The sequence below is a fragment of the Bos taurus genome, chromosome 12 (genome assembly GCF_002263795.3).
Source record: "Bos taurus isolate L1 Dominette 01449 registration number 42190680 breed Hereford chromosome 12, ARS-UCD2.0, whole genome shotgun sequence".
NCBI classification, from domain to species: Eukaryota; Metazoa; Chordata; class Mammalia; order Artiodactyla; family Bovidae; genus Bos; species Bos taurus.
In genome coordinates, this window is record NC_037339.1 from 44,145,626 (window position 1) to 44,170,930 (window position 25,305).

Here is a 25,305-nt window from a genome sequence, read left to right on the forward strand (position 1 = left end):
GATCTGTACTCTGGAAACTGTAAGACACTTATGAAATTAAAAAAAAAATACAAAAAATGTAAAGATATACTGTGCTCATGAACTGGAATAATTAATATTGTTAAAATGTCCTTACTACCCAAAGCAATCTATGGACTCTGTGACATCTCCACCAAAATATCAACAGCATTTTTCACAGAACTAGAATAATTAAACCTAAAATTTCAAGTAATCAAAATAATCCTGAGAAAGAAGAACAAGACTGGAGTATTATGGGCCCTGATTTCAAATTATACTACAAAGTTATAGCCATGAAAACAACATGGCACTGGCATATAAACAGAAACATAGATCAATGGAACAGAGTAGAGAGTCCAGAAATAAGCTTACACATATATGATCAGTTAATCTATAGCAAAGTAAGCAAGAATATGACTTGTGGAAAAGACAACCTCTTCAATAAATGGGGAAACTGGACAGCTATATGCAAAAGAATCAAACTGGGTGACTTTCTTACACCATATACAAAAACAAATTCAAAATGGATTACAGACTTAACCTATATGTGAAACCTGAAACCGTAAAATCCTAGAACAAAACATGGGCAGTATGTTTTCAGACATCAATGTTAGCAAGATTATATCTATATCTATCTATCCATCTATCTATATAGATGTATATGTCTATATATATATGTGTGTGTGTGAAGTAAAGTGAAGTGAAAGTCAGTCATATCAAACTCTTTGTGACCTCATGGACTATAGAGTCCATGGAATTCTCCATACCAGAATACTGGATTTGGGCAGCCTTTTCCTTCTCCAGGGGATCTTCCCAACCCAGGGACTGAACCCAGGTCTCCTGAATTGCAGACAGATTCTTTACCAGCTGAGCCACAAGGGAAGCCCATATATATATATATGTATATATACATATATATCCTCAGACAAAGGAAACTGAAATGAAAATAAACAAAAGGGATTACATCAAAGTGAAAATATTTTGCAAGCTTTTGCACAGGGAAGAAAACTATCAAGAAAGCGAACAAGTAACCTATTGAATGAGAGGTGATATTTGCAAATGATATATTCAGTAAAGGGGCTTACCAGGTAGCTCAGTGGTAAAGAATCTACCTGCAATTCAAGAGATGCAGGTTTGATCCCTGGGTTGGGAAGATCCCCTGGAGAAGGTAATGGCAACCCACTCCAGTATTCTTGTCTGGGAAATCCAATGGACAAAAGAGCCTAGCAATTACAATCCATGGAGACACAAAGAGTCAGATACAACTTAGAGACTAAACAATAATATATTTAACAAGGAGTTAAAATCCAAACTATAGGAAAAAAACATAAAGCTCAGTATCAAAAACATATATCTTATTAAATAATATGCAGAGGACTTAAATAAATATGTTTCCAAGTAAAATATATTAATGGCCAGGAGACACATGAGACAATGTTCAACATCATCAGGGAAATGCAAATAAGAATCAGTGTGCTATCATCTTACACCTGTCAGAATGGCTGTCATTTAAAAGACAACAAATAGCACATATTAGTGAGGGTATAGAGGAAAAAGAATCTTTGCGCAATATTCTGGGGAATGTAAACTGTTGCTGCTGCTGCTAAGTCACTTCAGTCGTGTCCGACTCTATGCGACCCCATAGACGGCAGCCCACCAGGCTCCCCCGTCCCTAGGATTCTCAAGGCAAAACTCCACACTGGAGTGGGTTGCCATTTCCTTCTCCAGTAAACTGGTGCAGCTACAATGAAAAACACTATGAAGTTTCCTTTAAAAATTAAAAGTAGAACTTCCTTATTATCTGACAGTTTCACTTCTTGGTATTTACCTGAAGAAAACAAAAACACTAAGTCAAAAAGATATATGCATTCCTCCGTTCATTGTAACATTATATATAATAGCCAAAATATGGAAACAACTGAAGTGTCAATAGATAGAGGAATGAATACAAAAATGTGGTATACATATACAACGAAATAATACTTAGTCATGGTAAATGAAATAATGCCATTTCAAAAACATTGATGGATCTAGACGACAATGTGCTAAGTGAAATAAATCATACAGAGAAAGGCATCAGTCAGTCAGTCAGTTCAGTCGCTTAGTCGTGTCCGACTCTTTGCGACCCCATGAATCACAGCACTCCAGGCCTCCCTGTCCATTACCAACTGCCGTTCACTCAGACTCACGTCTATCGAGTCAGGGATGCAATCCAGCCATCTCATCCTCTGTTGTCCCCTTCTCCTCCTGCCCCCAATCCCTCCCAGCATCAGAGTCTTTTCCAATGAGTCAACTCTTCGCATGAGGTGGCCAAAGTACTGGAGTTTCAGCTTTAGCATCATTCCTTCTAAAGAAATCCCAGGGCTGATCTCCTTCAGAATGGACTGGTTGGATCTCCTTGCAGTCCAAGGGACTCTCAAGAGTCTTCTCCAACACCACAGTTCACAAGCATCAATTCTTTGGCACTCAGCTTTCTTCACAGTCCAACTCTCACATCCATACATGACCACTGGAAAAACCATGGCCTTGACTAGACAGACCTTTGTTGGCAAAGTAATGTCTCTGCTTTTGAACATGCTGTCTAGGTTGGTCATAACTTTCCTTCCAAGAAGTAAGCATCTTTTAATTTCATGGCTGCAGTCACCATCTGCAGTGATTTTGGAGCCCCAGAATAAAGTCTGACACTGTTTCCACTGTTTCCCTGATTTCACTTGAATTCTTAATCCAAAGAAAAATCGAATGAACATATAAAACAGAAACAGACTCATACAGATATAAAACAGCTGGTTGCTGGAAGGGAAGGCAGTGGAAGGTTGGGCAAAATATGTGAGGAGGCTTAACTGGAGTAAATTTCCTGCGATAAGTGTCACAGGGATATACTATAGTACATAAGGAACTTAGAGAGTAATACTATAATATTATTGGATGGTTATAAATGGTTACTAGAGTTACTGTTGTCATCATTTCACAATGTGTTTAATGTATTACAAAATCACTATGCTGTAACCTGAAACTAACATAATATGCCATTTTAACATAATATCAACTACACTTAAATATATATATATGTCACTGATGAAATAATTTTATCATTGTCAAACAATCAGTTACAGAGTAAAAATAACATAGATTCACAATAATTGTTGAATCTTTTATCACAATAATTGAAGGATCTTTTGGGGAAAATTATTCTGGTAATGGCAAGTTTTATTTATAGTTTTCCTTTAATAATTCCCCAAAGATTATAAATAAAGGATAATTTCATAGTTATACAAAGTTTACATAGACAAATAGTATGTATATGCATATACATATGAGTTTTAATTTTGGGTATTTACTAATATTAGTTAAATAGGTTGTAATTTAAGTATGGCAGACATTTACTGAAAGCCTGCTCTAAGTAACGGTTCTTTCTGATGTTAGAAATGTAAGGTTCATCCCAGTGCATGTGTACACCTGTGGCGGATTCATACTGATGTACGGCAAAAACCAACACAATATTGTAAAGTAATTAGCCTCTAAATTAAATAAATAAATTTAAAAAAAAGAAATGTAAGGTTCCTGTTTCCAAGTTGCTTATCATTTTGAAAAGGAAATTAATTATATTAGAATGCATATACCCTTGAATTTATACTTATAGTTCTGAATTTTTGCTAACAATGCCTCAGATCAAAGATATGTATCAATTTCTGTTTAAGCTCAGACATGAATTTGAATTGCATTTGCTATAGGAAGAATACAGATTCAAATGGTTGAGTCATCATCTACATTGTAATGAGAACTGTTCTAATTTATTACCTGGTATAATTTAATACTTTGAGGTAGAATTATTATCTTCATTTTAGAGATGTAGAAGTTACATGTGAATATGTATTATCCTGAATACTCAGAAGCTATCTAACTTTGTTATCTAATAATGTTAACTTTGTAAACATGTAAAAAGTGGGAAAATGTCAGGTTTGGTAATAGCTTAATTCTAAACAAAATCCTTATTCTCCAAAAAGTACAAGGCATAAAACAAGTAAAACAATCTATGGAGGAAAAAAATCAAGGTACGAAAGAACATAGAACATGGAACTCTGCTAAATGGTATGTGCCAGCCTAGATGGGAGGGTGGTTTGGGGGAGAAAGGATACACGTATATGTATGGTGAAGTCCCTTCGCTGTTTACCTGAAACTACCACAACATTGTTAATTGGCTATGCCCCAATACAAAATAAAAAAATTAAAAGTTTGCAAAAAAAAAAAAGATGCAAAAGAAAAAGAAAGACTCTGTTGGAGAATAGAAGAGATGCCATTGTGCCCTCTAATTAAAATACCAGTAAATCTGGGCAAATTGCAACCCAGCGTTTGCTTTACTGGACTTAAATGCTGGGAAAAACACTCCAAGAAAATCTGGAGTTGAATAGTTGAAGAACATTGAGGTGAAACCTGGCACAGACATTGCTGAGTACAAACTCCTGCATTTCTTTAGAGCAGATGTCTACACCTATGTAGGATCTAAAGCATTTGCTTTGGGCCTAACATGAGGAGGGGGCATGAATGATCCAGAGATTTTGCATCAAGCCTAGGTCCATCTAGTCAAAGCTATGATTTTTCCACTTGTCACATATGGATGTGAGAGCTGGATAGATAGATAAAGAGTGTGAATAAAGAAAGCTGAGCGCTGAAGAACTGGTGCTTTTGCACTGTGGTGTTGGAGAAGACTCTTGAGAGTTCCCTGGACTGCAAGAAGATCAAACCAGTCAATCCTAAAGGAAATCAGTCCTGAATATTCATTGAAAGGACTGAAGCTGAAGCTCCAATACTGTGGCCATCTGATGTGAAGAACTGACTCATTGGAAAAGACTCTGATGCTGGGAAAGATTGAAGGCAGGAAGAAAGGGGACGACAGAGGATGAGATGGTTGGATGGCATCACCGACTCGATGGACATGAGTTTGAGAAAACTCCAGGAGTTGGTGATGGCAGGGAAACCTGGCGTGCTGCAGTCCATGGGGTTGCAAAGAGTTTGACATGACTGAGGGAATGAACTGAACTGAACTGATGAGACTGTATGTCACAGGTAGTCAGAGTTCTTGGTTGAAGCTGACTCATGCATGCCGGAGGGACGTGTGAAAGGATTTTAATCTAAAATGGAACCAGAAAATATGAAATGGATTTTCTCAATGCATGCACTCTCAGGAAGATGACACAAGAACTCGGAGACTCATTTCTCAAAAATGCCTGATTTAAAAGCCAAATTTTACCAGTGACCATCTTCCAAGAATCTCTTACTATCCTCAAGACCATAAACTACTTTCCTGGACTCTGGCTGGAGCCTGTCCTCTTTGCACTCCTTGCCCATAAATACAGCCCACTCCAAACCCTGAATGGGCTAGCCTGTAGTTTACTAGAGATTGCTTTTCCCAAATTGCAACAACTGTACTATTCTAGTGTAAACCCAATTTCTGGCAATTTCTCAGATTATGTCTGTATTTAGGTTGATACATCTCCAATTATGACCCTGAATACACCACAGAGTAATGAAATGAACTATAACTTCAAAATAATCTTACCTAATCTTACCCAAGGTATAACATTAACATAAATGCCAGAAATAACAATCAACTCTCAAACTTTTAGATGTTACAGTTACTAGCTACATAATATAAAATAAACCTATGAACTATTTAAAGTAATAATAGATGAAATTTTTTAAAAAAACAAATAAGATGAGAACATCAACATTATCATATATATCTCAAAAAAATTCAAAGAGAAGTTCCAGAAATGCACCATGTTGAAATCATCAAGCTAAATTCACAACGGCCTCTGCTGCTAACTATGATGGTTTAGTTTGTGTCAGATGAACTATCTCTGCAAGAGTAACTATAAGGCAACAGTCTTCAAACAAAAATTTTAGCTGTTTAAAGACATTAGAGACTAAAAAAGATTGTTAACACTTAGGAGGACAAATTCAAAATAGAAAGGATGTGAACTGAATTGAGTCTAACATTCTTTGCCATTTCCCCCTCTCTGCTGCTGTTGCTTAGTTGCTTCAGTCATGTCTGACTCTGTGCAACCCTATGGACTGCTGCATGCCAGGCTCCTCTGTCCCTGGGATTCTCTAGTCAAGAGTAGTACTAGAGTTAGTTTCCATGCGCTTCCCCAGGGCATAAACAGTGGTCTCCTTCATTCCAGACAGATTATTTATCACTGAGCCACCTCTGAAGGACTGATTCACAAACAGTGCTATTGAATCAAGAACCCTTGAATTACTGGCTGGGCCCGGCTTCTTGACAGCTTTGGGGGCTGTTGTTCTAGTTGTTTAGTTGCTAAGTTGTGTCCGACTTTTTGTGACTGCATGGACTATAGCCTACCAGGGTCCTCTGTCCATGGCATTTCCCAGGCAAGAATACTGGAGTGAGCTGCCATTTCCTTCTCCAAAAGATCTTCCCTACCCAGGGATTGAACCCCCATCTCCTGAATTGGCAGTTGAGTTCTTTACCACTGAGCCACGAGCGGAGCCCTCATGGGCCTGGGGAGACACTAACTGTAGTCCAGCACAACCAAAGTAGTCAGGATTTAGACTCAGAGAAAAGAATGAAAAACCATCATTGCTTGTGTTCTGGGCATTTGCTAATTTGTAAGATACATAAAGGAGAAGGCAATGGCACCCCACTCAAGTACTCTTGCCTGGAAAATCCCATGGACAGAGGAGCCTGGTAGGCTGAAGTCCATGGGGTCGCGAAGAGTTGGACATGACTGAGCGACTTCACTTTCACTTTTCACTTTCATGCACTGGAGTAGGAAATGGCAACCCACTTCAGTGTTCTTGCCTGGAGAGTCCCAGGGACTGGGGAGCCTGGTGGGCTGCCTTCTATGGGGTCACACAGAGTCGGACACAACTGAAGCGACTTAGCAGCAGCAGCAAGATACACAAAGAAAGACAGAAATTCAGGCAGAAAATGGAAGCTAAGATGCTAAAAATTAGATAGAACTGGTTCTTCTGAGGTGAAAATAAAATGGCACACAGGACTGGCCAAAGAATAATGACCTTTCTATAAATAGTGAAGGCAAATCAGGAGTAGGGCAGCACTCACAGATACTACATCTTAGTCTCAAATCACGCAAAGCTTGTTTGGAAGATGGTATTTTCATATTACCTAAGTGTCTATCAAAAAGAAAATAAATTATTTCTGAAAGAATATAAGGCTTTCCATAATCTGCTTTTGTTCTCTTACATGGTATTCATCATTTGCTCAGAAATTGTTAGGTGTGCTATGCTACCTACTAAATGTTTACAGCAAACTTGTAAGATATTTAAGTTATTCCTTATAAAATGCACAAAATGAGTAAAGCACCTCATAAGTTATTTCTATTGAATTTTATACCATATACTGTAGGCAATTAGATCAAGAAATTAAAATAAAAATATGTAATAATTGAAAAAATAGGAAACTAATGTCAGTCTTCATTATTACATTTGATGAATAAATACATGAAGAATTCAAAATACAAAAAGAAAAATTCAGTCTCATTATTATTATTGGATGGCATCACTGACTCAGTGGACATGAGTTTGAGCAAGCTCAAGAGGTTGGTAGTGGACAGGGAAGCCTGGCATGCTGCAGTCCATGGAGTCTCAAAGAGTCAAACATGGCTGAATAACTGAACTGAAATATGCTCTAAATTAGGATTCCTGGTGGCTCAGACAGTAAAGAATCTGACTACAATGCTGGATCGATCTCCAGGTCAAGAAGATCCCCTGGAGAATTGAATGGCTACCCACTCCAGTATTCTTGCCTAGAGAATTCCAGACAGAGTCCATGGTGTCGCAAAGAGTGGAACACGAATGAGTGACTAACATTTTCACTTTCACATACTCTAAATTATATTTTTAAAGATATATTTTTCAGTATATTCCAGTTACGGCAGCGAATCAATCATACTTTCTAAGACATACTGCTAACTTCATTTATGTCTTGATTCTTTTCTCTCGAATCATGTGATTCCCAATTTTTGAATGCTGTTTGTATTGGTGCAAAAGGCATTTGGAAGTGAAAGTGAAAGTCATTCAGTCCTGTCCAACTCTTTGTGACCCCCATGGACTGAGACCCTATGTCCATCACCAACTTCTGGAGCTTGCTCTGGAGCTTGCTCCTAAAATTCTCCAGGCCAGAATACTGGAGTGGGTAGCCTTTCCATTCTCCAGGGGATCTTTCCAACCCAGGGATGGAACCCAGGTTTCCTGCATTGCAGGTGGATTCTTTATCAGTTGAGCCACAAGGGAAGCCCAATACATAATGGTATTCATATAAATGCCATAATATGAATATCTTGTTGTCCTATGTTCACTTGTGTGTTACATCACTATTAAGTCATAGAATCCCTATAGTCTATGCCACCAAAGTTCCTAGATGGTTTGACCTTAGTCTATAATGTGATGAGGAAAGTCAGCGCAGTTTGCTACAGAGTTCTCTGATGTCCTCTTTGGCACTAATCAAACATGTTGGAATGCCTTGTATTTAGCCTCTTTACATTTAATCACTGTAGTTGCTACAGAAACACAATATAGTATTGAGAAAGGGTAAATTAAACTGAGATTTTACATTATACTCTTGGATTTAAATAGTCATCTGATTGCAAAGACTACTCCACTTGGAATATCACTTGCTTTCATGATGTCTAGATTTCAAATCAGACTCTATCTTGCTAAGCCTTTCCCTGAAGTGGACTGTGTCTTTCCTCCACTACCATGCTGGCTTTACTTCTCCCCTGGCTATATGTCATCCAGAAAGGATTTCTCTCTGGTTTTGAAGATGTCATGCTTCTTTAGCTATAAGTCTTCACATCTGATGTATCTCTAGTCTGGAATTTGCTGCCACACCTACTCTACCATTCTAATAATGTGCTAAGCTAATGTCTAATTATCCTTTAGATTTCAGCTAAGAACAACAACGAACACTTTCTCTGTACTTCTCCACTTTCCTAGATTAGACTAAGTTAGCACCCAAGCATTATAGATATTGTACTCACAAACTCATTCTTCTCAAGCTCATTTTATTCACAAATATTTTGTTTACTGTTCACTTTCCCAGGTTAACTTGGCAGCTCTGTGAGGTAGGGGTGCATGTGTGTGTGCTCAGTGCTTGTTGTGTCTGACTCTGTGAGACCCCATGGACTATAAACCCACCAGGTTCCTCTATCCATGCTATTCTCCAGGCAAGAATACTGGACTGGGTTGTCATTTCCTCCTCCAAGGGACCTTCCCAACCCAAGGATGGAAACTGCCTCTCTTGTGTCTCCTGCATTGGCAGGTGGGTTCTTTACCAGTAATGCCAGATGAGAAGCCCATGAGATAGGAGTAGTAATTCATAATGTTCAACATGGTACACAAGTTCTTAACACAGAGCCTGGAACAAAATAGATGTTCAGGAAAATGTATCATTGTAGGATCCATGTACTTCCATGTGAATATAAGAAGAAAGGAAGGGAAAGGAGAGAAAAATGCTCTGAAGTTTTGCAATGTCTACAGAAAATCTACAGGGGTCATACTCATAGTTTATGAATGCTATGGAATATCACCTGAATCCCAGTAATTATGGAACTGAAGAGGAACTCAACAAAATGTTTATATAGCCTTATAAGGCACAATATAAATATGTAAAAAATTCCAAAAAACACGCTAAGTATTCTATATCATTGTATTCTAACATATTGTGTCATTATCATTGTATTGCTTTATTTTTCAAATTAGTCATGCAAAATAAATTCTAATTTTTGCTACATTTTTTCTTTTGATTTCCCTGCCTCTTTTTACATTTTAACTTCCTTTTCCTCATTATCTTTCAAGAAAAGAAATAACAATTTTAAGATAAAATCCTAATGGTCATTTAGAGATAACACAAGTTAATAAGGTGTAGAAAACACTTTTTAAGTAGTAAAGGCATGATGCAAATACAACGATTACCTTGAAAATGTCCTAGATGTTTAAATCTCTTGAAACATTGGCTTCTCTAATTTTCTGCTACAGCAGGAAAACTAGGTTCTCTGAGGTTTGGTATTAAATGTCGAATTTTTATCTAAGTTTGGGATATATTTAACATCCAATTCCTAGAGGGTTGTGGGTATGGTAAGAATTCCTAAAGGTTCCATCAAATTTTTTTTTTTCCTGTTTTATCTCTGACTTAATCAGGAATGTTTTTTTAAACCTTTTGTTTTGTCACACTCTTTTAATCCTTTGGACCAGTGATCCCCAACCTTTTTGGCACCAGGGACTTGTTTGTGAACCAGGATTGGGGGGATGGCATGGGGATGATGGGAAACAGCTTAACTCAGTGCACTCCCTGTACTCATACTACTTTATGCTATGGAAATTGTATTTAAAGTCACTAAATTTTTAAATTTAAATTAGCCATGTCTTTTGGCTAATTAACAGGATAATGATTTTTATATTAATGTTAATTTTTATATTGATGATAATCGTTTACTGTTTAATCCTAGCCACAGGCTTGCCTGATTCAATCACTGTTCTTTTTGTTTTTATTTTTAAATGGTATGTGCAGAGGTACAAATGGAACTGATCTTTTATGGGCATTCTTTCTGTAGAATGCAGTGTTCTAAAGCAAATATCATAAATTTGAACTTAAATTTTTATATATGTGTACAAAATCACTGCCCATTTATCAAATCTGAGACTTACTATAAAGTGTACCTGCTTTTGTTTTAAGAAATAGAAAAAATATTTCATGTGGAAAAAAAAAAGAAAATTAAACTTAAAAATGATGCCTGCCAAGTCAGTACCCTCATTGATAATTGTCTATTTTTTCCGGCTTCTGTGCATGTGTCTGTGGTGTCACCAGTCATGTCTGACTTTTTGCAACACTATGAATGGTAGTCCACCAAGCTCCTCTGGCCCAGGATTCTTCAGGCAGAATATTGGAGTGAGTTACCGTGCCCTCCTTCAGGGGATCTTCCTAACCCAGAAATGGAAACCAATTCTCTTATGTCTCCTGCGTTTGCAGGCAGGTTCTTTACCACCGTGCTACCTGGGAAGCCCTCTGTTCTGTAAGAGGTTCTAAATTCTTCAAAAGCAGAGACTCTTTTTCATAAATGTTACTCTCAGCAAGCATAGGGCATTGCATTTAGAAATAGAAATACATTTTACTTTACTTAGACTAGAATACAAATATACTTACTTAGAATAGAAATACATTTTTCAAGATATCCAACAAATCATTTGGTCTGTGTTTTGTAAGTAAGTGCTTTCGATTTTTTTTTTATTTTATATGAAATCTTGTACATAATGCAAAGAGATAAAAGATTTAAAGATGAAAAAGAAAAAGAAGCAGTAACTACAGATTGAAAAAAAGGAAAAATGAGACACCAAAATATTTTCCTAAATCTAAAATTTTAATGAGTAAAGCTAAGTTTCTGTGAAGTTTGTTGTTATTACTCAAATTACAATAGTAAATTCATGTTATGTTATGATACCAGGTGAATATTATTAAAGATCTGGCACTAAATACCTTTATTGTTATCCATTCCTCCCACAGCATACAGAGTTCCGACTGTAGATTTTCTAGGTTTAGTTCTTGGACTTTGCATTAAAGTTCTTCTTTCTGGCAACAGATGGTACTTCATTGCTTCTAGAATCAGCTTTTGACATTCCAGATCATTCTTAAATAATGCATGGTTTTCTAGGTCTGCCAATATCTGTGAATAATACACATATATGTTAATAATGATTTTTATAGTATAAGCATATCTAATTAGAAAATTAGAAGCTTAGTAGATTTGATATTGCCCTTCTACTGACAGGGATGAAAAATATAATAAGAATTGATTACATTGAGAAATAAATATGAGTTAAATGCATGGCTAAGAAAAACAGAAAAGATATTATTTTTGATTCCATATTATTTGTTATTATTTTGCCATTCAGAGTACAAAGAAACTTCTAAGTATCAATTTTCAGTTTTGTTTCCTTTTTATAAAATCTGTTCATAAATCAAATATAGTTGCCTTTTTGGCCATAAACATTTCTGGTAAAGTAGATTAAAAAGAAAATTCTTCAACAAATTAAGCCCTAACAAACCTATCATAAATAGTCACATACATTAATGTATTCCAAGCTACTTTAAAGCTTTTAAAGTTTTAAAAGATATAATAATTTAATATGTTCAAGCATAGTTTTAATCCCTTTCAAATTAAAACAATTCAATAAAAATAGAAAATTATACTCATAACACCTTTTTAATTATGCAAACCATTGAAAAACTTTACTTCAGGCAAAGTAATAGTTTCCAATAGTGAAACTAAAATAAATAAATAAAAATTACCAAAAATCCAGCACCTGAGGGAGACCAGAATTTTATGTTATATTATTCCTTTTTTTTTTAACTATAAAATGTTATCATCTCCACAAATTCTTTTTCTGTACATTTTTTTGACTATATCCAAAATACCTTTTACTTTCCTCTTTCTCTGCCCTTCTTTGCATTTTGTTTTTCCTTGACTCTTTCAGTATCGTATTCTCTTTTTTTGTTCATGAAACCTATTTTATTTCAAGAGAGTTAAATATGTAGCATGGATTTAGAAAATTTATAAGTAGAAACATTAACATTGACTCACTGACCTTTTCTTCTCATTGGTAAGACAGTGTACCACATTGGTACATAAATGTTTACTGAGTGAATAAGTTAATAAATGATGACAACATATAATTTAGAAAGTGATTTGAACCATAATCAAATAAATTTAACTACTGCAATATATAAATTACTGTTGGAAGTATAAGAGAGAACACAAAAACATATCAGTTACTTGATTATTCTCCAATTTAAAAAAAGGTGCTATGAAGTTAAAAAAAAAAGTATTAGAGTTACTAGGTGCTTTGGGAGATGTTTAATTAGAGTCTTGCTTGTACTTTTTGTCTTATATACTAAAACTTTGTTGCCTTCCTACATGTTTCTTAAGGGACTACTATTTTACTTGTAAAATATTAATAAATAGAAACATTAATGAAATAGATTTGGGGAAACAGAGGGGCAATCCTTTCTCTGGGACAAAAGCAAAGCCCAACAGGAAGAAAAGATTCTTCTTTCCTGGCAAGGAGTCAATCCATGAAAAACCAGGAACAAACTCATTTGTTTGCTTAAGGGAATTGTTATACTTTTTAGAATTCAATAAGATGGTATATACATTGATGATAAAGTTGAAGGTAAACGCACTGGCCTTATCATCTGCTTGAATAACTAAATATGTATCTATTTCTAAATACACATGCAAAGTATATAAGATTTACTTCAAAATTTTTATAAATTAAAAAAATTATAAAAGAAAACGAAAGGAATTCTGTAAAAATGGAGTTTCAGAGGACAGTCAACTCTGAATGCCTAGGTTTAAAATACTTTCAAGTAATAATTTCAAATGGGAAATGAATTTCTTAATGTTGATAGATATATCCATAAAAACATATTATATACTATTTATTTCGAAGTATGTCCTAGAGCTTGAAAAAGAATACCTATATATTTATACCTATATATTTATAATTGATTCGCTTTGCTGTGTACCTGAAACAAACACAACATTGTTAGTTGATTATACTCCAATATAAAACACACACACACACACACACACACACACAAACCCCAAATGTCAATTAAAAAAAAAAGAAAAGGAACTCCTTATAGCTAGAACTTAGATCTCAGACTCTCTAGATCTCACTGCATGTGTGGTTACCCACTTGGTTTTGAGTAAGGCTTAAGTTTCAAATTTTTATTTATGGACTGACTTCTTCAGATCTCTTCAATGCCCAAAGTCCTCACCTATCTGCACATATCACAAATGGTTCGAAATAGAGATGAAGCCAACAGATTTAAAAGCTTTACACAGAGGGCCTGGCAAAAAGATCAGCTGTTAGAAAGAGAGTAAAGTTGGTTTTGGTTTAATGCACCTCTGCTTCATTCTCTCTCCAACTTTCCAGGCCACATGTTCTAGGGCTCCTGAGTAAGAAGGACTGACACTTCCCTGGACACCCTTCATCCCATCATGAGGCTGGCAAGTTTGCTCTGGCACTAATTACATCTACCAACATCTCCCTGTTTTGTTTCTCGGTTCCACCTCCAAGTGTAAACTGTCTAATCTGATGAACTAAAATGTTCTAAATGATATAAAAGTGAGAAAGCCTTTCTCAGGAAGCACATGGTTTATTTAACTCTGGCCTTTTGAAGAAAATATTCCTGTTTTTCTTGTTTCTTTAAATAAATATCAGCCCATAGCAAGTCCAAAAGGGAAAGAAAAACAACAACAACAAACAAACATGACCTGAAAGATATACAAAATAAACTTAAAATTTGTACTTTATTTCTAAAAAATGACCAAGATATTCTGTATTTAAATGATATTTTCCATTTTATTAACAAATCATTCTGCAAAATTTCTTAACTTTGGTGTACTCAACCAGTTGACAACATTCTTTATTTTGAAAGAAGTTAAATTCTTCTTAATCACTGTACTGTTTTCAAACTGTTTCAAACTGTAACTTGTAAATATTTCTTGCATATGGGTACTATATCACTTGGGTCTCTATTTCATATTCCATGACAACAGTTTTTAGGATTATTCCATTCCAAACTCAGGACCAAATTGAGAGTAATAGGTAGTTAATCTGTTTCCTAAACTTGAGCTATTTTTAGATTTTCTGAAATGATCAAAGACTAACACAAATTTTGGTCCTCCCTATGCAATAGAAGTTACTTTTTTGTATTTTTAAAATTTTTGAGAAACTTAAACTACTCTGACATTTCTTTTGCTCTGTCCCATTTAGAAAAATATATCAATGTTTCAATAATTGTCTACTACTTTGAAACACACTCATGTTTATATACCAGAATTTGTACAGTAATTATCTATAAATCAGAGTTTATTCTTAGGATATTATATACAAATACTATTTCCAGTCAAAGATAGCATAATATAATTTAGTTTACAAAAAAATATCCTTGGAACTTTATCAATGTCTTTACTGTTAGTATGTTCTTACACTTAAGGTAACCAATAGCTATGCCCTTATAAATTAATTGTGTATAAATCTCAAGAAAAAAAAGAAAATCCCACTATGTACAAAATAATGTTTTAGAATATGTTATTATGTAGAAGATATGCCAGAAATAAAAACATCCTGACTTAATATGAAGGATAGCATAGGGTATATTAATAATTAACATTGTGTGAAATACTAAGAGGTTGTTCCATCCAAAGATCCTCATCAGCTAGGCAGCTACTTTGCAAATATGATCTATCTCTCTATAATCTTTGTCATTTTCCTTTGTGAGTAAATAATAACCAGTAAGGCACCCCACTCCAGTACCCTTGCCTGGAAAATCCCATGGATGGAGGAGCCTGGAGGGCTGCAGTCCATGGGGTCGCTGAGGGTCAGACACGACTGAGCGACTTCACTTTCACTTTTCACTTTCATGCATTGGAGAAGGAAATGGCAACCCACTCCAGTGTTCTTGCCTGGAGAATCCCAGGGATGGGGGAGCCTGTTGGGCTGCCGTCTATGGGGTCGCACAGAGTTGGACACGACTGAAGTGACTTAGCATAGCATAATAACCAGTAAGTTGTAACGTAACCCTATAGCTGCAGAAGATAACTGGATTAATAAACATCCAGGCAAACCTCATGCATGATACTCAGAATTGATTAATATTAAAAACTAGAATAATGTATTCATTAAAGCTAGAGTACTCAATAGTAACTCAGAAAGTTCCAGTTACCAGAAATGCTATAAACTTTTAATTAGAATAAAGATGCTCACTACAATTCTTATATTAAAACATTATTGCTTTATTTTTCTCTGCTCAAAGTTTCACTTACTTTATCACAGACTTTAATTATGAAAAAACAAAAAAGAAATGGTTATTAAAACAATATTTCTTTCAAATGACCATTACATTTGTTATTAAAATACAATTTATTAAGATTTAAGAAATTGAATCTCATATTTAGCAATATAAAAATATGTAATATATTTTAATCTACATCTTATACATAGATACTAACTCAAACTGCATTTTCCAAAATTATTTATATGAATTTATTTCAAATGCTTTCCATAAATTAGAAATTATGATTCTGAAAATATTACTCCATTAAAATGAAATGTATTATTCAAGTATCTAGATTTGCACTGTTTTTCCAACCTCTAAAGAAGAAAATATTTTTAAAAAATTGTCTTATTTCTGTATAGCTTATAACTTAATGTTTCAAAGAAAATACCCTCTTGGCTAGAATCTTTGTCATGATTCTCTGCAATAACTTGCAAGTATGAGTGCTCCCTTAAATTGTAACTTTGTAACATTTCATCATGGTGATGGCTTAGTTGTTAAGTCCTAGCTGACTCTTGAAACCCATGGACTGTAGCCTGCCAGGCTCCTCTGTCCATGGGATTCTACAGCGAAAAATACTGGAGTGGGTTGTCGATGCCTTCTCCAGGGGATCTTCCCAACCCAGAAATTAAACCTGGGTTTCCTGAATTGCAGGCAGGTTCTTCTGAGCTATGAGGGAAGACCCAACATTTCATCATAAGCAAACAAAATCAAATGCACAAATTATTTGTGCTGTACAACCTACTTTTATTACACAGAGAGCATACAACTTTAATTTTTCAGTAAATCATAAAATATCTACATTACAGAAATATACATTATATCTAGACTTCTTAAAATATAAAATAAAAATATTAGAGAAATATAAATTATAGCAACATTTTTCTAAAATGTTAGTGGCTGGAAGTAAATACAACTATATTAAAAGGTGTTCTTTAAGTAAGAGTAACATTGTATTGAAAAGCACAGTAACCAACAGAATCTGTAGAAAACATTGCAAATACACCTTTCTGTACCTTATATCTGACTAAAGATCCATTGGAAAATGGAATGCAATGTTGAATACACAAAGAAAGATAAATTTGCACTTATTGTGGACCAAAGAATGTATTAAGTCTTTTAAGACTATATCCTTGGGCTGTCAAAGTTATGAATTTTCTTACATTCATGAGTGACAAAATTTTATATATCTCATATTATTTCACAGTACTTGAAACTCACTTTGCCATTAGGTGTTGTGCTAAAATAATCAACTCACAAAATTTGAAACTATGAAACAAAGTTAATTCCTATTAGAAGTGACAGTCCCTACAGAACAAATGACAGCTTCATACATGGTCTTTCAAGTTTTCTGCTTGACAAAATAAATAAGTGATAAAATATTATCATACTCCCTAAACTACAAGAAAATTATTTTTACTTCAATGTCTTATAAATAGGGGATGCAAATAAAATACTTTTTTAAAAAAAATTTTATGTGGTTTATTTATCTAAGATATTCTACAAGGAAACAATGATATAGCAGTCACACTGAGAGTGACCTTGAGCCTTGAGCCTCTTTAACAGTGAGTGGAAAGTGCTGGTCAAAGGAGAGACTTTATTTATCACAGAACTTTGTGACATCACAATAAATAAACAGGATTCATAGGAGAGCTCATAGATAGGGCTGTCCCACCTCCCAAGGGAAACCATAAGTTGTTTCATGCCTAGAGAAGTTTTCTATATATTTCCAACCTATTTGATAGATTTTCAAAAAGAGAGAGAGAGGAAAATGGACAACCAGGCTCAAACATTGTTTCACTGATTTTTGCAGTCCTTCATTAATTACTTCAGTATCTGCTTGTGACTGAAACAGCCTAAGCTTGTGCAAGAAAATGAGATCAACCGTGGCCAGAACATCTGCCTGCAGCCTAAAAAAAACTCATCTATATAAGCAGCCAGACCCACATGTTTCACCTAAAATCCCATTAACATTAGATGAAAAGAATTTTAACAATAGAATCATGAAATTTTAAGAAAATGAAATATCTTCTAGTTCTTTCTACTGACACACCAATGATTCTGAATAAAATGTGAGGATGTTATTTTTATTTTTAATTAAGTGAGGAAAGTAGACAGAACTTTTTATGTTCTCTTTCAGTGCTATCATGTCACAATGAAAACACAAATTACCAACATGCTAAAACTTACATCTGATATATCCAAATGATACATTTGAATGATTCCTGCTCAAGTATTTGGAAGAAACCATTTACAAAATGAGAAGCAATTTCATTAATTCTATTCTGAACACAGAAATATTTGATTGCTTTAAGATGAAAAGTAATTGGCTAAGCTGACAGTACAAATAGACAAGAATAATGACATAATCAAAAGAAGCAGAGCTCATAAAAATTAACTCAAATGATAGTTCCTATTAGTGATAAGTTAAAATAGATTTCATGCATTCATAATTTATTATTAACTTGCATTTATTTAACATGGATTTGCATTTCTAAGGTGGTTTGCAAGGTCAGCGTTTCTAAGGCTCAAAGAAGCAATCCTGTGTCCTGCATGCACTATGCTTTCATCCTGAAAATTTTTATTGCATCCTATGTAGGCTTCAGACCTTGGAGTCATTCATACATTCATTTAGTAAGTAGTTCGCACCTATTTATGTAGCGCATGTTTTGTGCCAGGTGCTATAATCCAGATCCTGGATACCTGCAGCTTCTCTTATCACTAATCTATTCTACTCAAGCCTACCCTTCTCCCCACCCCTTAGAACATCGTCATTAATTTACTCATATCTAGGTTATTTTCAAAACCTGCTTTAATTTCTTATTGTTTGGAAGACATTATTCAATAGCCTCAGACTAGCAAGCCATAAATTTTACAATATAACTACATTCTAGCTATTCAGCCACTTTCTCTAATAACTTAGTGCACATTATTCTGTATTTCATAATTTAGTTCTTCTGATCTCTTCCTCTCATCTGAATATATTATGGCTTTAGAAAGCAGTGATATAATGCCTTTACCTCTGATGCTTTCATTAAAATATTACTCAGTCTTCAGAATCTAGCTTAAGTCCTATTACTTCCACAAGGATTTACCTAATTACTCAGGCCACAGTTGACACAATTTGTTTTTAATTGGTCATATTAGACTTTAATCAATTTCCATCTGTGTAGTTGATTAAAGGCTTCATAGTCATACTGATTCATAAACTTATAGAAAATCAAGAAAAATGTGTGGCATCTCTTCTCAGGTATGATTAACAGGTTAAAAGCTCCTACGAACTCTTCAATAACTATTTAAGTGATTGATAATTTACTATAATTAAGAGTATCTATTAATTAATTAAAAAAATATCTTCAGTACTGAAACTTGAAAATATACAGCACAAAGGCAAAAATATATTCACTATCACATCTCAAATTACTTGCATGTTAATCCTCTTCATAAATACTTACTGTCTTTCAGAAATATCTTTGCTTATCAACCAACCTAACATATATTTCTAAATAACTTATTCCAGATCCATGCTTATTTCCAGTCATAAAAATGAAAGTCACTCAGTCGTGTCTGACTCTTTTGACCCCATGGAATTCTCCAGGCCAGAATACTGGAGTGGGTAGCTGTTCCCTTCTCCAGGGAATCTTCCCAACCCAGGTCTCCCTCATTGCAGGTGGATTCTTTACCAGCTGAACCATGAGGGATGCCCAAGAATGCTACAGTGGGTAGCCTATCCCTTCTCAACCAGATCTTGTCCACCCAGGAACTGAACTGCATTGCAGGCAGATTCTTTTCCAACTTAGCTGCCAGGGAAGCCCTCTTTCCAATCATGGTTAATAGTAGAATTCTATTACACAAATAATTTGGGATCTTGGACGTTATGGTAAGGTCATTTTGACTCAATTAAGAAGCATAACTTGAATGTTCCATTGATAATTCAAATCATACATTTATATCTGAACTTGCTCTTTCTTATTATCATTTTCACACCTGTATTTGGCTTATGTCTTCTACTTTTCATTGGTGGTACAAGGTATGTATTTTTGTATCTATACTTAAGTTTTAAGCCACTTCTATTTAATCTGATTCCAACTAATTTGGAAACTATGGTATCAATTAATAAATACTCCTAAAATTTTTCTTCCTGTCTGTGATAGTAGATCCACTGGTAATTCTATTTAGCAAAGTTTCTTATTTTCTCAGTCAACTCCACATCCACAGCATCATCAGATAATGTACATTATTGTAATATTGCCTAAAACCCTTCTATTTAACTATTCTCTTTCCTTCCCAAAAGTCATTTTACTGGTTGACAGTCTTATTAGTTCTTTTCTGAATTTCTGAGAATGATTCATAATTTCAATTGTTGTATATGGTACAAGCAATTATATACAGAATTCATGCTACTCTCACATACTGTCCTAAAATATATATACTCAAAATGTATTGTCTTGCTATCTTGTTTTAATTTCATACAACTGAAAGTATTTCCTAATGTAATTCAAGTACCTAGTTCAAGCTTATCATACCTTGACCAACCTTCTACCTTGACAAGTTACTAAAATCATCTGATTCCAAACAGTTCTATGTTAAGTAGAATGCTCCTGAAAAAAATAATTGTGATCTTCAGTGTTATCCTGGAAGTCTGTAAACTTTCTAATAAGAAATTTCTCTGACTGAAGAGGTAACACAGACTAACCATAGCCAAAAAGTGCAGTCCACTAAGTGTAAGGGTTATTCTCAAATAGCCTTCCTTGACAGGGCTATTGCAGCAGGTTGGCCTACACATTACCATAAGCAACTGAAGAGACTGCATTCATTTATTGTCTGGAAAACTGGATCCCCCAATTTCAATAATAACAGGAGCCTAGTATTACATTTTTGTTTTGTGCTAGCCCTAACTCAATTTTCTTTAAATAAGAACCTTTCTTACTTTCTCTCACACTAATTATAAGATAGCAGTCAGTATTTTACTTTCCTCATTTCACTAAGAGAAGATGGAGAAAGAATTTTAATCACAGCATATTTGCAGATTCCCAGCTTTCTTTAGATTTGCTCTGATCAAAGCCTAACATACCTCTTTTGATCATCATCAGTGAAATAAGTCCCTGTGAAAACATCAAGGTGGATGCATCTTGCAAGTCAATAAGGGATTTAAATAATTCTCCCAAGTACAGCTAATTCCACTGTGTATACACTCTGTCTGTAGAGTTTCTAAAGTTTAGGTATGAAATGAGTGGTTCAAACATTCTGACTGAACAAACTTCAGGGATAGGGAAGATAGATGCTTATTAATCTTACTACTAAAGGTATTAAAATAACTGAACTGTGTCAAATACTATGCCAGACATTTGGTATATAAAGTAATATATCACTCCCTAACAATTTATAATAGAATTTGTATTATAATGATGAAGGCGAAAGAGGAGAGTGAAAAAGTTGGCTTAAAGCTCAACATTCAGAAAACGAAGATCATGGCATCTGGTCCCATCACTTCATGGGAAATAGATGGGGAAACAGTGTCAGACTTTATTTTTGGGGGCTCCAAAATCACTGCAGATGGTCACTGCAGCCATGAAATTAAGAGACGCTTACTCCTTGGAAGAAAAGTTATGACCAACCTAGATAGCATATTGAAAAACAGAGACATTACTTTGCCAACAAAGGTCCATCTAATCAAGGCTATGGTTTTTCCAGTGGTCATATATGGACGTGAGAGTTGGACTGTGAAGAAAGATGAGTGCTGAAGAATTGATGCTTTTGAACTGTGGTGTTGGAGAAGAATCCTGAGAGTCCCTTGGACTGCAAGGAGATCCAACCAGTCCATTCGGAAGATCAGTCCTGAGATTTCTTTGGAAGGAATGATGCTAAAGCTGAAACTCCAATACTTTGGCCATCTCATGCGACGAGTTGACTCATTGGAAAAGACTCTGATGCTGGGAGGGATTGGGGGCAGGAGGAGAAGGGGACGACAGAGGATGGGATGGCTAGATGGCATCACTGACTCGATGGATGTGAGTCTGGGTGAACCCCACGAGTTGGTGATGGACAGGGAGGCTTGGTGTGCTGAGATTCATGGGGTCGCAAAGAATTGGACATGACTGAGTGACTGAACTGAACCGAACTGAACCTATACTATAATTTATAATATATTACATAATATAATCAGAGAAGGCAATGGCACCCCACTCCAGTACTCTTTCCTGGAAAATCTCATGGGCAGAGGAGCCTGGTAGGCTGCAATCCATGAGGTTGCTAAGAGTTGGACACGACTGAGCAACTTCACTTTCACTTTTCACTTTCATGCATTGGAGAAGGAAATGGCAACCCACTCCAGTGTTCTTGCCTGGAGAATCCCAGGGACAGAGGAGCCTGGTAGGAGGCCATCTATGGGGTCGCACAGAGTCGGACACTACTGAAGCGACTTAGCAGCAGCATATAATATAATGGAGCATATGGCAATTATTTTCCAGTATTTACAGTTAAGCAAGTGTATTAAGCTGAAATTTTTTATCTAACAGTCTAATTTTCAGTTGGTTGGAAAATCCCATGGACAGAGGAGCCTGGAAGGCTGCAGTCCATGGGGTCGCTGAGGGTTGGACACGACTGAACGACTTCACTTTCACTTTTCACTTTCATGCATTGGAGAAGGAAATGCCACCCCACTCCAGTACTCTTGCCTGGAAAATCCCACGGTCGGAGAAGCCTGGTAGGCTGCAATCCATGGGGTCACGAAGAGTTGAACACGACTGAGCGACTTCACTGACTTTTTCAAAACAGTAATCATTAGACTATCTACTCTTCTGCTTTTTACAGATAATCCTCTGGGACTTGAATGACAGTGGCATGTCATTACAAAAAGTTACATTAATCATTTTAATGTGTAGATACATGCTGGAAGAGAATTGTTTAAAGTGATATTCACCAGGTTTAGCAATTCTACTTCTGGGCATTTTTCCAAATGAAGTGAAAACACTAACTTGAAAAAATATCAGCACCCACATTTTCATTGCAGCATTATCTACAATAGCCAAGAAATAGGAGAAACATAAGCATCATTGATAGATGAATGGATGAGAAAAAGGTGAGATATATTGCTGTTGTCCTTTAGTCACTAAATCATGTCTGACTCTTTTGCAATTACGTGGACTGTAGCCCGCCTCCTCTGTCTATGGGATTTCTCAAGCAAGAATATTGGAGCCAGTAGCCATATCCTCCTCCAGGGGATCTTTCTGACTCAGGGATTGAACCTGTGTCTGTGTCTCTTGCATTGGCAGGCAGATTCTTTACCCCTTAGCCACCTAGGAAAACCCACATATATATATCACCTTTTGCTCATCCTCTGAATTCTGCCAAGAGACTGCACCAGTCATAGAAAACACCCTTTTCAACAACACAAGAGGCAACGTTACACATGAACATCACCAAATGGTCAATACAGAAATCAAATTGATTACAGTATTTGTAGCCAAAGATGGAGAAGCTGTATACAGTCAACAAAAGCAAGACCTGGTGCTGACTGTGACTCAGATCATCAGCTTTTCACAGCAAATAATACAGGCCCAAATTAACAAAAGTGGGGAAAACCATTATGCCAGCCAGTTATGACTTAAATCCCCTATGAATATGCAATAGATGTGAGGAGTAGATTCAAGGAATTAGACCTAGTAAACAATGGACCTGAAGAACTATGGACATAAGTCCGTAACTTTGTACAGCAGGCAGTGAACAAGTCCATCTCAAAGGAAAAGAAAAGGAAGAAGGCAAAGTGGTTATCTGAAGAGGCTTTACAAATAGATGAAGAAAGAAGAGAAGCAAAAAGCAAGGGAGAAAGGGAAAGTTTCAGTTCAGTTCAGTTCAGTTCAGTCACTCAGTCATGTCCGACTCTTTGTGACTCCATGGACTGCAGTACGCCAGGCTACCCTGTCCATCATGAACTCCCAGAGCATACTCAAACTCAACTAAATGCAGAGTTCCAGAAAATATTGATAACATGCCTTAGGCAGGTTGATAGGGAGTTTCCATGGGCCTAGTCACATAGTCACGCATGTTTTGGAACTGATGGCTGTTTGGAATTTATGGCCAATTACCCACAACAGAAGCAAGACTGGGAAACTGGTTAATTGATAATAAAGGTGCCATAGGAACAGGCTCCTTGATATTGTTAGGAAGACCAAACTTCCTCACAAGATCTAAGGGAAACAAACTGACCTAATGTTAACTGTGCAATCCTATACAATAGTTATTTTTAGTAACAGGTCAAAAAGTATATAATAAGATGTCTTAAAGGCTGAAGATAGGACTCTCCCTACCCTCTTCTGGTTACTTCTTAACTCTAAATAAAACTGTTACTCTGCTGCAAAGACATTAGCAACTGTGTTCCTTTGGTCCTGGAGTGAATTCTTTGCTTCAGAGACTATGAACCCATAGCCACACCAAACATTGCCGAACAACAGCAAGAAGAGACAAGAAGACCTTCTTCAATGAACAGTGCAAAGAAACAGAGGAAAATAACATAAAGGGAAAGACTAAAGATCTCTTCAGGAAAATTGAAAAAATCAAGGGAACATTTCTCCCAAAGATGAGCACAACAAAGGACAGAAATGGTAGACCTAGTAGAAGCAGAAGAGATCAAGAAGAGATGGAAAGAATACATAGAAGAACTATACAAAAAGATCCAAATGAACCTGATAAGCACAATGGTGTGGTCAGCCATCCAGACCCAGACATTCTGGAGTGTGAAGTCAAGTGTGACAGCAGGAAGCACTGCTGTCAGTAGAGCTAGTGGATGTGATGGAATTCCAGTAGAGCTATTCAAAATCCTAAGAGATGCTACTACCAAAGTGCTGCACTCAATATGTCAGCAAATCCGGAAAACCCAGCAGTGGACACAGGACTGGAAAAGGTCAATCCTAATCCCAGTGACCAAGAAGGGGAGTACTAAAGAATGCTCAAACCAGTGGACAATTGCACTCATCTCCCATGCTAGTAAGCTCATGCTCAAAATCTTGCATGCTAGGCTGCAACATGACATGAACCAAGAAATCCCAGATGCCCAAGCTGGGTTTAGAAAAGGCAAAGGAACCAGAAATCAAATTGCCAACATTCACTGGATCATAGAGAAAGCAAGGGAATTCTGTAAAAGCATCTACCACTGTTTCATTGATACACTAAAGCCTTTGTCTGTGTGGATCATAACAAACTGTGGAAACTCTTAAAGAGATGGGAATACCAGACCACATAACCTGTCTCCTGAGAAACTTGTATGTGGGTAAAGAAGCAACAGTTACATCTCTGTATGGGAGAACTGATTGGTGCATGATTGAGAAAGGAGTACAAGGCTATTTGTTGTCACCCTGTTAATTTAACTTATACACTGAGCACATCATGAGAAATACCAGGCAGGATGAGTTAAAATCTGGAATCAAAAT

At 35.9% G+C, this 25,305-nt stretch overlaps 1 protein-coding gene across 1 annotated transcript in view; it reads right to left on the reverse strand.

Annotated features, from left to right (window-relative positions):
- The window catches only part of KLHL1 (kelch like family member 1), a 526,330-nt gene that overhangs the window by 146,634 nt on the left and 354,391 nt on the right, over positions 1-25,305 (reverse strand). The window contains exon 6 of the mRNA NM_001193055.2: positions 11,510-11,696. Coding sequence (NP_001179984.2) covers positions 11,510-11,696 — 187 coding nt within the window. The remainder of the gene's footprint in view (positions 1-11,509; positions 11,697-25,305) is intronic.